The 14,357-nt window shown below is 47.7% G+C and overlaps 1 protein-coding gene across 1 annotated transcript in view; it reads left to right on the top strand.

Moving 5' to 3' along the window:
- The first annotated feature begins 661 nt into the window (after window positions 1-661).
- Window positions 662-14,357, top strand: part of NLRP2 (NLR family pyrin domain containing 2) — a 30,974-nt gene continuing 17,278 nt past the window's right edge. Inside the window, exons 1-4 of the mRNA XM_042920257.1 lie at window positions 662-941; window positions 4,050-4,124; window positions 6,104-6,217; window positions 6,324-7,911. Coding sequence (XP_042776191.1) covers window positions 662-941; window positions 4,050-4,124; window positions 6,104-6,217; window positions 6,324-7,911 — 2,057 coding nt within the window. The remainder of the gene's footprint in view (window positions 942-4,049; window positions 4,125-6,103; window positions 6,218-6,323; window positions 7,912-14,357) is intronic.

The following is a 14,357-nucleotide window of genomic DNA, read 5'->3' as shown; positions in this document are numbered from 1 at the left end:
AATTCTATTCATTGAACAGTTTGAGCATTTGAGCCAAGGGTCCTAGAGAGCTAAAGTCGGTAGTTCTCATTAGTTCATTTGTCCACCAAATTTAATAAAACTAACAGGTGATCTGCTAAGTCCAGAAGACCCATCAGCATGGGCTTCCTACCTACCCTCAGGGATTTGCACACTCTCAAAAGGGTCTCAGGTTCTAAAAACGTGAACCACTGTATCCAGCCAAAAACTAAGGGAGTTTCGTGTGAATTTGGCCTTTTGGGGAGTTTTTTCTTTTCTTTTTTTCTTTTTTCAACGTTTTTTTTTTTTTTGGGGGGGGGGACAGAGAGAGACATAGCATGAACGGGGGAGGGGCAGAGAGAGAGGGAGACACAGAATCGGAAACAGGCTCCAGGCTCCGAGCCATCAGCCCAGAGCCTGACGCGGGGCTCAAACTCACGGACCGCGAGATCGTGACCTGGCTGAAGTCGGACGCTTAACCGACTGCGCCACCCAGGTGCCCCTGGGGAGTTTTTTCTTAAAGCAGCAGTTGGGCAGTGAGAATTGCCCAGTCCCAACACAGAGGCAACTGGTGTTTGAGAGAGGAGTGCCAATTTTCTCTCTTTCATTTCCTCCCTTGATTCTTCTTTAATGCCCAAAGCTCGGATCTCTCACGTAGGACAAGATGGTACCTGCTGCACAGCTGGGTTTCAACCTGCAGCCCCTTCTGGAACAGCTCAGCCAGGATGAGCTGAACGAGTTCAAGTCTCTGTTGAGGCCCCTTTCCCTGCAAGATGAGTTACAGCACATCCCTCCGACAGAGGTAGAGGAAGCCGATGGGAAGCAGCTGGCAGCAATTCTCACCAACCGCTGCCCCAGCCATTGGGTAGAGATGGTGACCATCCAAGTCTTTGACAAGATGAACCGAACAGATCTGTCTGAGAAAGCAAAGGATGAGCTCAGGGGTAAGTAGAAATGAGCCCACACTGTGTCATAGGAGGAAAGAGTAGTAGCCTCTAAGGTTTCAGATGCACAAGAGTAACACTGAGCTTTGGAGAGGCTACCTGCCCTGAACCCAAATGCTAGACCTTCATTAAGTCGGGTGGTATCTTTCAGCTCTTTTCCAAGTCTTTTCCAGCTCTTTCCACTCTGCCCAAGTATTGTATACCTCCCCTGGCCTCCTCCCTCTGTATCCGCTCTGTCCAAAGCTGTTCCTTAGAGAATATATTCATGATCCCATTCTTCCATACCTCCTCCAAGATGTTAAATTATCGTACACACTCTGTTTCACTTTCAGTTCCCACTTACGGTGTTTGCTTCCATAGACTCTGATGCACACTCAATATGCAAACCCCTACCTTCCCCTTGACTAGCAGCACTAACAACGTGTGGGGCTAGGAACCTCCTTTGAGGTATTTGGCAACATCCCTGGGGCCCCAGTGCTGGCATCCCAACACCTCTGCCCGTTAGATGCCAGCAGCATACTCCCCTCATGTGTGACAACCAAAAAGGTCTCTAGACACTGGCAAATGTCCCCTGAGTGGAGAACTGTGTTTTAGGTTAGCGGCTGTCAACTTTCACTGTTAGGGGCAATGTCCTCAGGAGCTTTAAATACGCTGATGTCCAGAACCTACCACCGGAGATCATTATTTAGCGAAGTGATCTGTGTCTCCCCCACCCAGGTGTCAGGTTCTTAACTGCTTCCCAGGTGATACCTGTGTGCACCCAAGGTTTTATAATATCATCCAGGGCTCTGACACCTAACAGAGCGGCCACATGTGGTTACACACTTGCGGTGTGGCTGGTTCAATTCAGGTGTGCTGCAAGGATAAAATACACACGGGCTTTTAACTGCACAGTTTTACGTACTATCTCATGAACAACTCTTATAACGACTACACATCTAAGTGTTAGTATTTTACATAGAGCTACATTTAAAAAGTATGAAAATCAGCTGTACCTCTTCACAGCTTTCATAAAGTGGTTCCTAGGAAGATACGAAATCACATACTTTTGTGACAGGTGTTACATTTGTCTTGGAGACCACTGTGCTCTAGAGGACATTTTCTCTCTTGCTTTTCGGCAAGGGTATTCAAAATCGTTTTCCTATCCTACGATTTTATTTTTCTTAAAAAAAAAAAAAAAGGCCAGTTTTATTCCATCCAGGGATCCATTTTTAGCTTTAATGTTCCCTATCTTCAGATAGATGGGCGAGGGTTTTCATCCCTAGCTGGCCTCTGAAGATGACGAATTTAGAAATAACTGGAAGAAACTCAGAGTTGGATGCCTATAAGGGTTTGGCTCTGAAAAGTGCAGTTTCTCCCTCCTTTCCTAGAAGTAGCTTTGAAGTCTTTTCTGGGAAATAAGCCTCCATCATTAAGTAAGTTACCTCATTTACAGTCGTGTGTGTGTGTGTGTGTGTGTGTGTGTGTGTGTGTGAGAGAGAGAGAGAGAGAGAGAGAGAGAGAGAGAGATTTTGGAATTCAGGAGCTTGTCTTAAATAGACAAAATGTGGTGCTGTGCACTAAGGATGCAAAGAAAGCCAAGCCCTCATCTCTGCTGCCATCCAGGTGGGTGAAGAGTTAAGACACAGGGAAAGGAGCTCAAAAAGGCAGTATTTACAGTAGAAATGAGTAAATACACACAGATGCTGGAAAGAGTGAGCTTTGCCTTGGAATCTGGACTGTCTGGATTTTAGACGGACCTACAGCAAGCGTTGGCCAACCTTGGCTCACAAACCAAATCTGGCCCACCATGTGCTTTTGTGCATCTTACATGCTAAGAACAAATTGTGTGGGGGGGGGGGGGGGGGAGGGATCAAAGACTATTTTCCAGCCTATGAAAACCATGTGAAATCCAAACATCAGTATTCATAAACCAAGTGTGCTTTGCACACGGCGTACTCATTTGCTCATACGTTATCTGTGACGGCATTTGCCTCACAAGGGCAGAGGTAGAGAGAGGTGGCCTGAAAAGCAGGAAATATTTACTGTCTGGTCCTTTGCAGTAGCAAAAAAAAAAAAAAAAAAAAAAAAAAAAAATCTGCTAACCCTGGCCAAAAGGATTTTTGAGTTTGTGATTTTCAACATTCTCTTCTCTTGACATCATCAATCACCAGTACCTTTAACAACATGACCTGGGCTCAAGCCAACAGTAAACCAGAGGCTGGTTTGAGAAGCAAAGGTACAACTATTGATACTCCAGCCAGTTGCCTCCTGGGTATTTCTGCAAGACTCTCCTAGACTCCCCTCTTCATTTATCCAGTGTTGAGTTTGAAGTATTTCCTCTCCCTTCGTGACTCCCCCCTGTTCCTATAGCCCCTCCCAGGTCACTGAAGCTTTAACCACCTTATTAGAAACCCGGGAATTAACGCATAGAAGGTTTTTGATGCCCTCAGGAAGAAGTAATGGTGTATAGGTGCCCATTTCTCTCACTGTGTGAACTTGACTGGTGACACCTAGGACAAATCCACCATGATGACTGCTCTGTGACCTGCAGTCTTCTTGAGCCCAGCCCCCCCCCCCATGTCCACGGTCTTTCCTTTTGTTTAACCACACCCTTAAGTACACCCTCAGTGCATAATGTCCTTGATCTGCTCTGGAGATAGGACTGTGGAACACATCTATTCTCCTTCTCCTCGCCACATGTACTCCCAGCCTCTACAGCTATAAAGGCAGGGTTCCAAAGATCTTGTCTTGTGGATGCTCTCGACATGCTTCTTAATAAGCCATTTCTTGTCAACTGGACTTGTCAGCCTTTTTCTTCAGTCTTAGGGCTCCTTCTGCCTTTGGAGGTTATTCTGCATACACCTCCCTGAGATGGAACACACACTGTGTGTTCTGAACTGCATAGGAACCCACTTGCCACAGAGGCATGTAAGCCTGACATCATGGCTTGGCACACTTTGATTTTATCTCCAGTATCACATTAACATCCTGTTCATGTAATCCGGGCTTAACTATTGAAACCCAGTTGTCAAACATGACCCTTCTTAAAGTCCCACTCTCTTCCCCGGGCGGAAGTTGCAATGCTACATAGTGACAAGCCTACAAACGCCCCCCTTTTTTTCTCAGGGATCACCAGGACTCCGGAACCAAAATGTGCAAACCTGGAAGAGACACAACAGTGTTCAGGAGAAGAGGAGCCAGGTTGGTCATAGAACGCTCAATGTTGGAGCCAGCTGAGTGACCTCTCCTCTCCCTCCCCCCACCCACCCTGACCGGACTCTCCATCTCTCTCCAACCTCATTTCCCTCCACTATTTATAATCCCGAAATGTCTCTCAGAAAATACCTTCTTCCCTTCCTTAAGAACAAAGCGGGAGGGGCGCCTGGGTGGCTCGGTCGGTTGAGCGTCCGACTTCGGCTCAGGTCACGATCTCACGGTCCGTGAGTTCGAGCCCCGCGTCGGGCTCTGTGCTGACAGCTCGGAGCCTGGAGCCTGCTTCAGATTCTGTGTCTCCCTCTCTCTCTGCCCCTCCCCTGTTCATGCTCTGTCTCTCTCTGTCTCAAAAATAAATAAACGTTAAAAAAAAAATTTTTTTTTTTTAAAAAAAGAACAAAGCGGGGAAATGAACATTGGAAAGAATTGGAATTTCTTTAGTTCACAGAAAAGGAGTGTATTGTATAGAGTTTTTCCATATTTTTTTTTTCAGTTTCAGATGCTCAGACTTTAGTAATATCAAACTCCCAGATGAGAAAATTAAGACCTGCCAGAGGTAGGTGTCTTGCCTCAACCAGTGCTGTGGTCAGTTTAACATCAGTCAATTTCTTAAGTTGGCCTGATGGTATTTTTTTAAATGGCCTTAGTGAAGTAGAATTTAGGTATCATAAATGTTATGTAGCCTAAAGTTTAATGTACTACTAATGATTTTGTGTAAATGTGGACTTTCGCAACCATGGCCGCTCTCCAATTTTACAACATTTACATCACCCCCTAAAGTCCCCTCGTGTCCACATGTAGTCACTCTCTGGTCTCTGTCGCCCAGTTCCCAGCAACTGTTACTTTCTGTGTCTCTAGCATTGCCTCTTCTGGACATATGTGGTCTTTGTGTCTCTCTTTCATCACTTAGCATAATCTTTTTGAGGTCCGTCCATATTGTTGGATATATCGTGAACTCATCCATATTTATTACAGAATAATATTCCATTGTATGGATGAGTCACACTCACATTGCCCATTCATGGACAGATGGATGCTTGAATTTTTTCCACTTTTTTAAAATATATTTTAAAAAAATTTTTAATGTTTATTTATTTCTGAGACAGACAGAGTGTGAACAGAGGAGGGGCAGAGAGAGAGGGAGACAGAATCCAAAGCAGACTCCAGGCTCTGAGCTGTCCGCACAGAGCCAGACGTGGGGTCCGAACTCACCGGCCCCAAGATCATGACCTGAACTGAAGTTGATCGATCAACCGACTGAGCCACCCAGGCGCCCCGAATTTTTTCTACTTGACTGCCTTGCATGATGCTGCCAAGAACCTTCATGTGCTGGTCTTGATGTACACAGAGTTTACTTTTAGCTCGGGCAGATACTTAGGAATTGTCTGGCATTCCACACAGGCATAACACTACTGGTTTACCCAGATACTCGAGCAGCTATAATGGGTTGGGCTGTATGGTGAAGGTCTATCCCGTGATATCCTGGTGCATGTTCTAGTCCGGTGGGGAGAGATAAGTAGTTTCCATGGATCACACTGAGTTTTGAATGAGCAAATAGAACAAACATTTCTTGTTCCGGGTGTCTCATCCGGGAGTTTGATGTTACTAAAGAGGGCTGTCACTTGGTTTAATTTTTTTTTAATATAAGTTATTGTCAAATTGGTTTCCATACAACACCCAGTGTTCATCCCAACAAGTGCCCTCCTCAATGCCGGGCACCTACTTTCCCCTCTCCCCTACCCCCCATCAACCCTCAGTCAGTTCTCCGTATCCAAGAGTCTCTTATGGTTTAGAATGTCATTTGCTCTAGTCACCTCTTTAAGCCCAGCTGTCATACCTCCCAGCACATCATATGAACAAAAAACTTAGAATGTGAACTCCTTGCAACCTCGTATCTCTGGAAAAAAAAAAAAAAAAAGCAGTTCACCTGTTTTTACATCAAGCTCCATTTAATTTGTATTTTGCAGCACTTGCACAAGTGCAGGGAGAAGATGTCACAGACCCAGAAGAAGCGAAGGAAGATTCGAAAGGAGAGGAGCCAGGTCTGTATCCTGTCTTCCTGGATGAGCCTGGTGCTATTCGTAAACTTCTCTAGTTTTCCTTTCCTACTTAACACACACAGTATTTTTTTCCCCCTAATGAATAACCAGCTATGTCCTTCCTATCCCCTACCTCCTATCACCGAAGGTAAACAGGATGAATATAGAAGTATATTGGAAGAGGAGGTCTGGCAAAGCAGGAAGAAGAACTTTTGGCCAGAAGCCAGTGAAAACATCCACATGGTCACCCAGAGATACGAGACACTGGTCCCATCCTGTAATGCTAAAATGCTTGCAGGGCCATTCGCACAGACGGTGGTGCTGCACGGTGCCGCGGGCGTCGGGAAGACCACGCTGGCCAAGAAGTGCATGCTGGACTGGACGCAGGCCGGCCAGGCCCGCGCCCGCCCCGCCGCCCTCTACCTCAGCTGCAAGGCGCTCAGCCGCAGGGGGCCGTGCACCTTGGCGGAGCTGCTGGCCGACAGCGCCCCGGGCCCGCGCGGGGCCCTTCCGCGGCTGCTCGCGCGGGCGCGGACGCTCCTGCTGGTCATCGACGCTTTCGAGGAGCTGCACGTGCCCGCCGCGGCGCTGGCGCGCGACCTGGGCGGCGACTGGGGCGCGCGGCGGCCGGCGCCCGTGCTCCTGGGGGGCCTGCTCAAGAGGAAGCTGCTCCCCGCGGCCACGCTCCTGGTGACCACGCGGCCCGAGGCCCTGGGGGAGCTGCGGCTGGTGGTGGAGCAGCCGCTCCTGGTGGAGGTCGAGGGGCTCTCGGAGCCGGAGCGCAGGGCGTATCTGCGGCGACAGCTGGGAGGCGAGGCTCAGGCGCGGCGCGCTTGGCAGCTGATGAGAAGCAACGCGGCGCTGCTCCGCCTGGGCTCGGCGCCCGCCGTGTGCTGGATGCTGGGCGCCTGCCTGCGGCTGCCCGCGGACAAGGGCGACGACCCGGGTCGCACGTGCCGCACCGCCACGTCGCTGCTGCTGCGCTTCCTGTGCAGCCGGTTCGCGCCCGCGCCGGGCAGCTGCCCGCGCCCCCGCCCCCGGGCCCCGCTGCGCGCCCTGTGCCTCCTGGCGGCCGAGGGCGTGTGGGCGCAGACCTCGCTGTTTGAGCCCCGGGACCTGCGCAGACTGGGCGTGCGCGAGGCCGACCTGCGCCCCTTCGTGGACCGCAGCCTCCTGCAGGAGAGCGGCGAGTGCGCGGGCTGCTACCGCTTCCTGCACCTGAGCCTGCAGCACCTCCTGGCGGCCGCGCTCTACGTGCTGGGCGGCGGCGAGGGCGGCCCCGGCTGGAGCGCTCGCGGGGTGCGGAGGCTGCTCTCCAAGGAGGAAGGGCGGCGGAACCCCCACCTGGCCCACGTGGGGCGCTTCTTGTTCGGCCTCGCCAACGAAGACAGGGTCAGGGAGCTGGGGGCCGCCTTCGGCTGCCCGGTGTCCACGGAGCTCAAGCGCGAGCTGTTGGCGTGCACCGTGAGGTCCCCCGAGAACGGCCCCTTCTCCTCGGTGACGGACACGAGGGAGACCTTGTGCCGTCTCTACGAATCGCAGGACGAACCGCTGGTGAAGGAAGCCGTGGCCCAGGTCACGGAAGTGTCCCTGCACTTGAAAGACCCCACGGACCTCGCGCACGCGTCCTTCTGCCTCAAGCATTGCGAGCGGCTGCAGAAGCTGTGTCTGCGGGTGGAAAAGGGCGTGTTCCTGGACGACGACACCGCGTCGGGGTCCGAGGCCCAGGCTGCCGGGTAAGGAGCCTCACGGTTCACTTTGTTAATTGCCCCCGCCCTCAGCCTCCCACCCTGCGGCACCCGGGTCGGGGCCGACTTCCCGCTCCGTGTGGCTGAGGGTCAGAACGGGCTTCTGGCCACAATTTCTCCTGCCAGCTTGCCACTCAAGGTGGGAAGCGCTATATTCATACTAGGAATGGGGTCATTGGAACCAGATAGTGTTTTGAGACCTGTCTCCTTTTTCCCTTAGCTGAGCAATTTTTGCAAACGGCCCAGCCTGTCTCAGTTCACATGTGGGCTGTATAGGTTTCCCATTTCTGGGCGATTGTCCCATTTGGCATGATGGGTAGAAAAGCATTAAAGATGTGAAGTCAGAGGTTGAATCAACTAGGGGTGGGAAGGCTCCATGCCACCATGATGGAAGGGGAGTCCTTCCACAGGCGCCTTGCCCAACAGGACAGAGACCGTGAGGGTGGCCCCAGACGGTTGTGATGCGTTGTTATTCTTGATGTAGGCTCGAGTAACATCCACGGAGCTCCTACAGAGTTTCCAAATGCTGCTGCTCACCCGGTGCCCGTGGGTGCCGTGTAATCCTCCGTGTCGAGATGAAGATATTGGTTTTCAGAAAAGGGTGCTTGAGTGGGATTAGACTCAAGTCCGTTGGCTCGTGAAGTCCTACAGTCACAATCCATGATCACTGCTCATGGTCCTGTGTAGGGCCCCCCAAGATACTGATGTTTATCTTATCCACTCACCTCTTCCTAACCCCTAAGTTGTCCTCCAAAATCAGTATCTGAAACCCTCATGCACATTCATGGGGCCAGAATAAAATGCCCTCATTGATTTCCTGGGGGAGGTGTCTATTTTCCACATGAAACTGAGTCACTGCCAGGGGAGCATTAGGAGCACAACAGGTTGGCATGAACATCTCTCCACCTCCCAGAACATCAGCAGTCCACAGACCATATCCCTTCATCCATATTCTGATTTTGTTTCTTCTCTCATCCAAGTGTTTGGACAGGCCCACATGCTGGTTTATTTAAGTCCTTCCTCTGCAGGAGAGTCCTCCAAGAAATGCTTTGGATGAAAACAAAATTGCATGAATAACCTCCTGTCTCTATCCCATCCAAGATCCCAAGTCAAAATAGGCTCTATTTTCCCGTTTGTTTGCTTGTTTGTTTCTTTTTTTTTAGAGTATCAGAGCTTATATTTTATTTTATTTAAATATAATTTATTGTCAAGTTAGCTAACAGACAATGTATACAATGTGCTCTTGGCCTTGGGAGTACATTCCCATGATTGCTCACTATATACAACACCCAGTGCTCATCCCAACAAGTACCCTCCTCAATGTCGGTCGCCCATTTTCCCCTGTCCCCCATCAACCCTCAGTTTGTCCTCTGTATTTAAGAGTCTCTTATGGGTTGCCTCCTTCTCTGTTTGAAACTATTTTTTTCCCTTCCCTTTCCCTATGGTCTTCTGTTAAATTTCTCAAGACCCATATGTGAGTGAAAACATATGATATCTGTCTTTCTCTGATGGACTTATTTCACTCAGCGTAATACCCTCCAGTTCCATCCATGTTGCTGCAAACGGCATGATTTCATTCTTTGTCCTTGCCAAGTAGTATTCCATTGTATATATAAGCCACATCTTATTTATCCATTCATCCGTTAATGGACATTTAGGCTCTTTCCATAATTTGGCTATTGTTGAAAGTGCTGCTGTAAACGTTGGGGTACAAGTGCCCCTACGCATCAGCACTCCTGTATCCTTTGGATAAATTCCTAGTAGTGCTACTGCTGGGTCGTAAGGTAGTTCTAGTTTTAATTTTTTTGAGGAACCTCCACCTTTTTGTTTCTTTTTAACCTTGGTTTGGCTAAAATCAGCAATGGCACCAGTGTTAAGCGGCATTTCATTAACCACAGTCCGGCTGCTTGGTTCTCAGAGCTCCCATCGCAGAAAAGGCAGCATGGATGTCTTTAGGTTTAATTATGACCGTTCTGGTCTGTAATGCAAACTCCTGCTTTTCATGAAAGTTCCTTTCACATGCTGTTTGCCACTTTCCCTTCTGTGCTGCCCCATCACAGCAACCCCATAGCATTGCATTGCTGGTTTGCAACTCGCAGAATGGTTAAGTCACAACACACCTTCTAATCAAATCACTTTCTCTACTTAGTGGCTTATCTTTTTTTTCCCCCCAAATCTTTGCTTTATTCTTTTTTTTATTTTATTTTTTAAAATTTACATCCAAATTAATTAGCATATAGTGCAACAATGATTTTAAGAGTAGATTCCTTAATGCCCCTTACCCATTTAGCCCATCCCCCCTCCCACAACCCCTCCAGCAACCCTCAGTTTGTTCTCCATATTTATGAGTCTCTTCTGTTTTGTCCCCCTCCCTGTTTTTATATTATTTTTGTTCCCCTTCCCTTATGTTCATCTGTTTTGTCTCTTTGATGAGTGAATGGATAAAGAAAATGTGGTATATATATACAATGGAGTATTACTCGGCAATCAAAAAGAATGAAATCTTGCCATTTGCAACTACATGGATGGAACTGGAGGGTATTATACTAAGTGAAATTAGTCAGAGAAAGACAAAAATCATATGACTTGACTCATAGTGGCTTGATTATCTTATCTTGATAAGACAGTTGCTGACATTAACCCTACACAGCCCCAGATTCCGCCTCAGTCCCCAGAGCACATAGACCATGCTCTTTGAAAAGTCACAGATTCAGGGCACCCAAGTGGCTCAGTCAGTTGAGCGTCCAACTTCGGCTCAAGTCATGATCTCACAGCTTGTGAGTTCAAGCCCCAAATCAGGCTCTGTGCTGACAGCTCAGAGCCTGGAGCCTGCTTCAGATTCTGTGTCTCCCTCTCTCTCTGTCCTGCACCAGCTCACATGGTCTCTCCCTTTCTGTGTCTCTCTCTGTCTCTCTCTCTCTCTCAAAAATAAACATTAAAAATATTTTTAAAGAAAAGTCACAAATCTAGGTTGATAATGGCTCATCTTCATGGTGCCTCAAGTTTTACAATAGGTCATTTATTTATTTATTTTAATGTTTAGAGAGAGAACAAGCGAGCACGAGGGGCAGAGAGAGGGGCAGAGAGGGGCAGAGAGAGAGGGGGACAGAGGGAGAGGGGGACAGAGGCTCCAAAGCAGGCTCCACGCTGACAGCACAGAGCCCGATGTGGGGCTCGAACCCACAAACCATGAGATCATGACCTGAGCCAAAGTTGGACGCTTAACCGACTGAGCCACTCAGGCACCCCTAGGTCATTTGTTTTAAATGTGTCTTTATTCAGGGCAAGTACCACTAAAAAACCCAAAGGTATAACCTTGTCTTAAAACAGCCAGGGCCCTGGAGCTGACCAAATCTAACTTCTGTCTGGTTTCTCTTTCCTTCCCCTATTTCAAACCACAAACTGTCTCCTGTGTGTAGGACTTGCTCTTCAGTCAAGTCTACTAACAAAGCTTCCGTCTTTGGAAACTATTTCTTCTCTGGGCTCTTTTGAACCTTAGGAAGATATTGACATTGACCCAAATAAAATTAGGACTCCATTAGTGCCTCTGGGAGAGCATCCCCAAAACACAGTCTTGTATAACCTTGTCCTTCTGCAGGAGGAAGGAAAATTGTCCTTCAGAAGAGAGGGTGACTGGGGCACCTGGGTGGCTCAAGTGGTTAAGCGTCTGGCTTCAGCTCAGGTCATGATCTCGAGGTTTGTGAGTTCGAGCCCCGCGTCGGGTTTTGTGCTGACAGCTCAGAGCCTGGAGGCTGTTTCCGATTCCTGTCTCTCTCTCTCTCTCTCTCTCTCTCTCTCTGTCCCTTTCCTGTTCATAATCTGTCTCTCTCTCAAAAATAAATAAACATTAAACATTTTTTAAAAAAGAGAGGGTGACTGAGTGACCACCCTCAAAAGGCTTAGGGACGGGGTGGAAATAATAAGTTAATTATTCAGATACATTGTAATGCTCTGAAAACCAACTGCCTTGATTGGAAATCAGTGGAACTCAGTTGAGAGCTGATAGGTAGAAGATGGTAAGAGGTGAGCACAGGTGCTGGGATCTTATTCTTTGACTTTGAGTCCTGTCTCTGTTAGTGTGTGATGATGTGAGGCAAGTTAGACACTTTCTGCGCCTCTGTGCTATTATTTCCAAGTAGCCACAGTACCCACTGGAGAGTAGTAGGTTTTAAATGTCTACTTCTTTTTTTTTTAATTTTTTTTACATTTATTTATTTTTGATAGAGACAGAGCACAAGTAGGGGAGGGGCAGAGAGAGAAGAAGACACAGAATGGGAAGCAGGCTCTGAGCTGTCAGCACAGAGCCTGATGCGGGGCTCGAACTCACCAACCGTGAGATCATGACCTCAGCCGAAGTTGGACGCTTAACCGACTGAGCCACCCAGGTGCCCCTTAAATGCCTACTTCTTTTTTTTTAATTTTTTTTAAATGCCTACTTCTAAGGGCACCGGGGTGGCTCAGTTGGTTGAGCATCCCACTCTTGATTTAGGCTCAGGTCATGATCTCACGGTTCATGAGTTCAAGCCCCACGTCAGGCTCTGTGCCAACAGCGTGGAGCCCGCTTGGGATTTGCTCTCTCTCCCTCTCTCTCTACCCTTCCCCTGCTCTCTCTCTCTCTCTCTCAGACTAAATAAACTTTAAAAATTAAAAAAAAAAGCCTAATTCTGAAATTGTTGAAAGTACCAGCTGCTTCTTTCAGTGACATGTTACCTTTATTCCTTGGGCGCTTACACCTTTGTTTTTCTCCAGGAAAACCTTCAGATATTAGACTATCCCTTAAGCCCCACAGGATTTCTCCATCGGTAACTAAAATGTTTTAATTTTCTGACACTTCTTGGTTTAGAGTGTTTGCACCATTTTCCTGAAAATCAGTTCCCCCCCACCCCGACTGCGAACGTCCCACACATAAATAGAAAATTAAAGCAGGGGTGCCTGGGTGGCTCAGTCGGTTAAGCGTCTGACTTCAGCTCAGGTCATGATCTCACGGTTCATGAGTTCGAGCCCCGTGTCGGGCTCTGTGTTGGCAGCTCAGAGCCTGGAGCCTGCTTCAGATTCTGTCTCTTTCTCTCTCTCTCTGCCCCTCCCCTGCTCATGCTTTCTCTCTGTCTCAAAAATAAAATAAACATTAAAATTTTTTTTTAAAAAAAGAAAATTAAAGCAATGTTGAAAAAGATAGAGAAATCGGGTCATCTACACAAACCCTACCCCCAGAACAAAATGAACATTCTCTGATACATCTGTGTATACGGATATGTAATTACTTAAAGATTATCCATTTTGAGTTTAGAGAAAATACAAAGGACCTGAATGTGAGACAGGAAACCATCAAAACCCTACAGGAGAAAGCAGGAAAAGACCTCTCTGACCTCAGCCGTAGCAATCTCTTACTCGACACATCCCCAAAGGCAAGGGAATTAAAAGCAAAAATGAACTACTAGGACCTTATGAAGATAAAAAGCTTCTGCACAGCAAAGGAAACAACCAACAAAACTAAAAGGCAACCAACGGAATGGGAAAAGATATTTGCAAATGACATATCGGACAAAGGGCTAGTATCCAAAATCTATAAAGAGCTCACCAAACTCCACACCCGAAAAACAAATAACCCAGTGAAGAAATGGGCAGAAAACATGAATAGACACTTCTCTAAAGAAGACACCCGGATGGCCAACAGGCACATGAAAAGATGCTCAACATCGCTCCTTATCAGGGAAATACAAATCAAAACCACACTCAGATATCACCTCACGCCAGTCAGAGTGGCCAAAATGAACAAATCAGAAGACTATAGATGCTGGCGAGGATGTGGAGAAACGGGAACCCTCTTGCACTGTTGGTGGGAATGCAAACTGGTGCAGCCACTCTGGAAAACAGTGTGGAGGTTCCTCAGAAAATTAAAAATAGACCTACCCTATGACCCAGCAATAGCACTGCTAGGAATTTACCCAAGGGATACAGGAGTACTGATGCATAGGGGCACTTGTACCCCAATGTTTATAGCAGCACTCTCAACAATAGCCAAGTTATGGAAAGAGCCTAAATGTCCATCAACTGATGAATGGATAAAGAAATTGTGGTTTATATACACGATGGAGTACTACATGGCAATGAGAAAGAACGAAATATGGCCCTTTGTAGCAACGTGGATGGAACTGGAGAGTGTGATGCTAAGTGAAATAAGCCATACAGAGAAAGACAGATACCATATGGTTTCACTCTTATGTGGATCCTGAGAAACTTAACAGAAACCCATGGGGGAGGGGGAGGAAAAAAAAAAAGAGGTTAGAGTGGGAGAAAGCCAAAGCATAAGAGACTGTTAAAAACTGAGAACAAACTGAGGGTTGATGGGGGGTGGGAGGGAGGGGAGGGTGGGGGATGGATATTGAGGAGGGCACCTTTTGGGATGAGCACTGGGTGTTGTATGGAAACCAATT

This window comes from Panthera leo, chromosome E2 (assembly GCF_018350215.1).
Source record: "Panthera leo isolate Ple1 chromosome E2, P.leo_Ple1_pat1.1, whole genome shotgun sequence".
Classification (NCBI taxonomy): Eukaryota; Metazoa; Chordata; class Mammalia; order Carnivora; family Felidae; genus Panthera; species Panthera leo.
The sequence above is the reverse complement of the archived record's forward strand: the minus strand, read 5'-3'. Positions and strand labels throughout refer to the sequence as shown.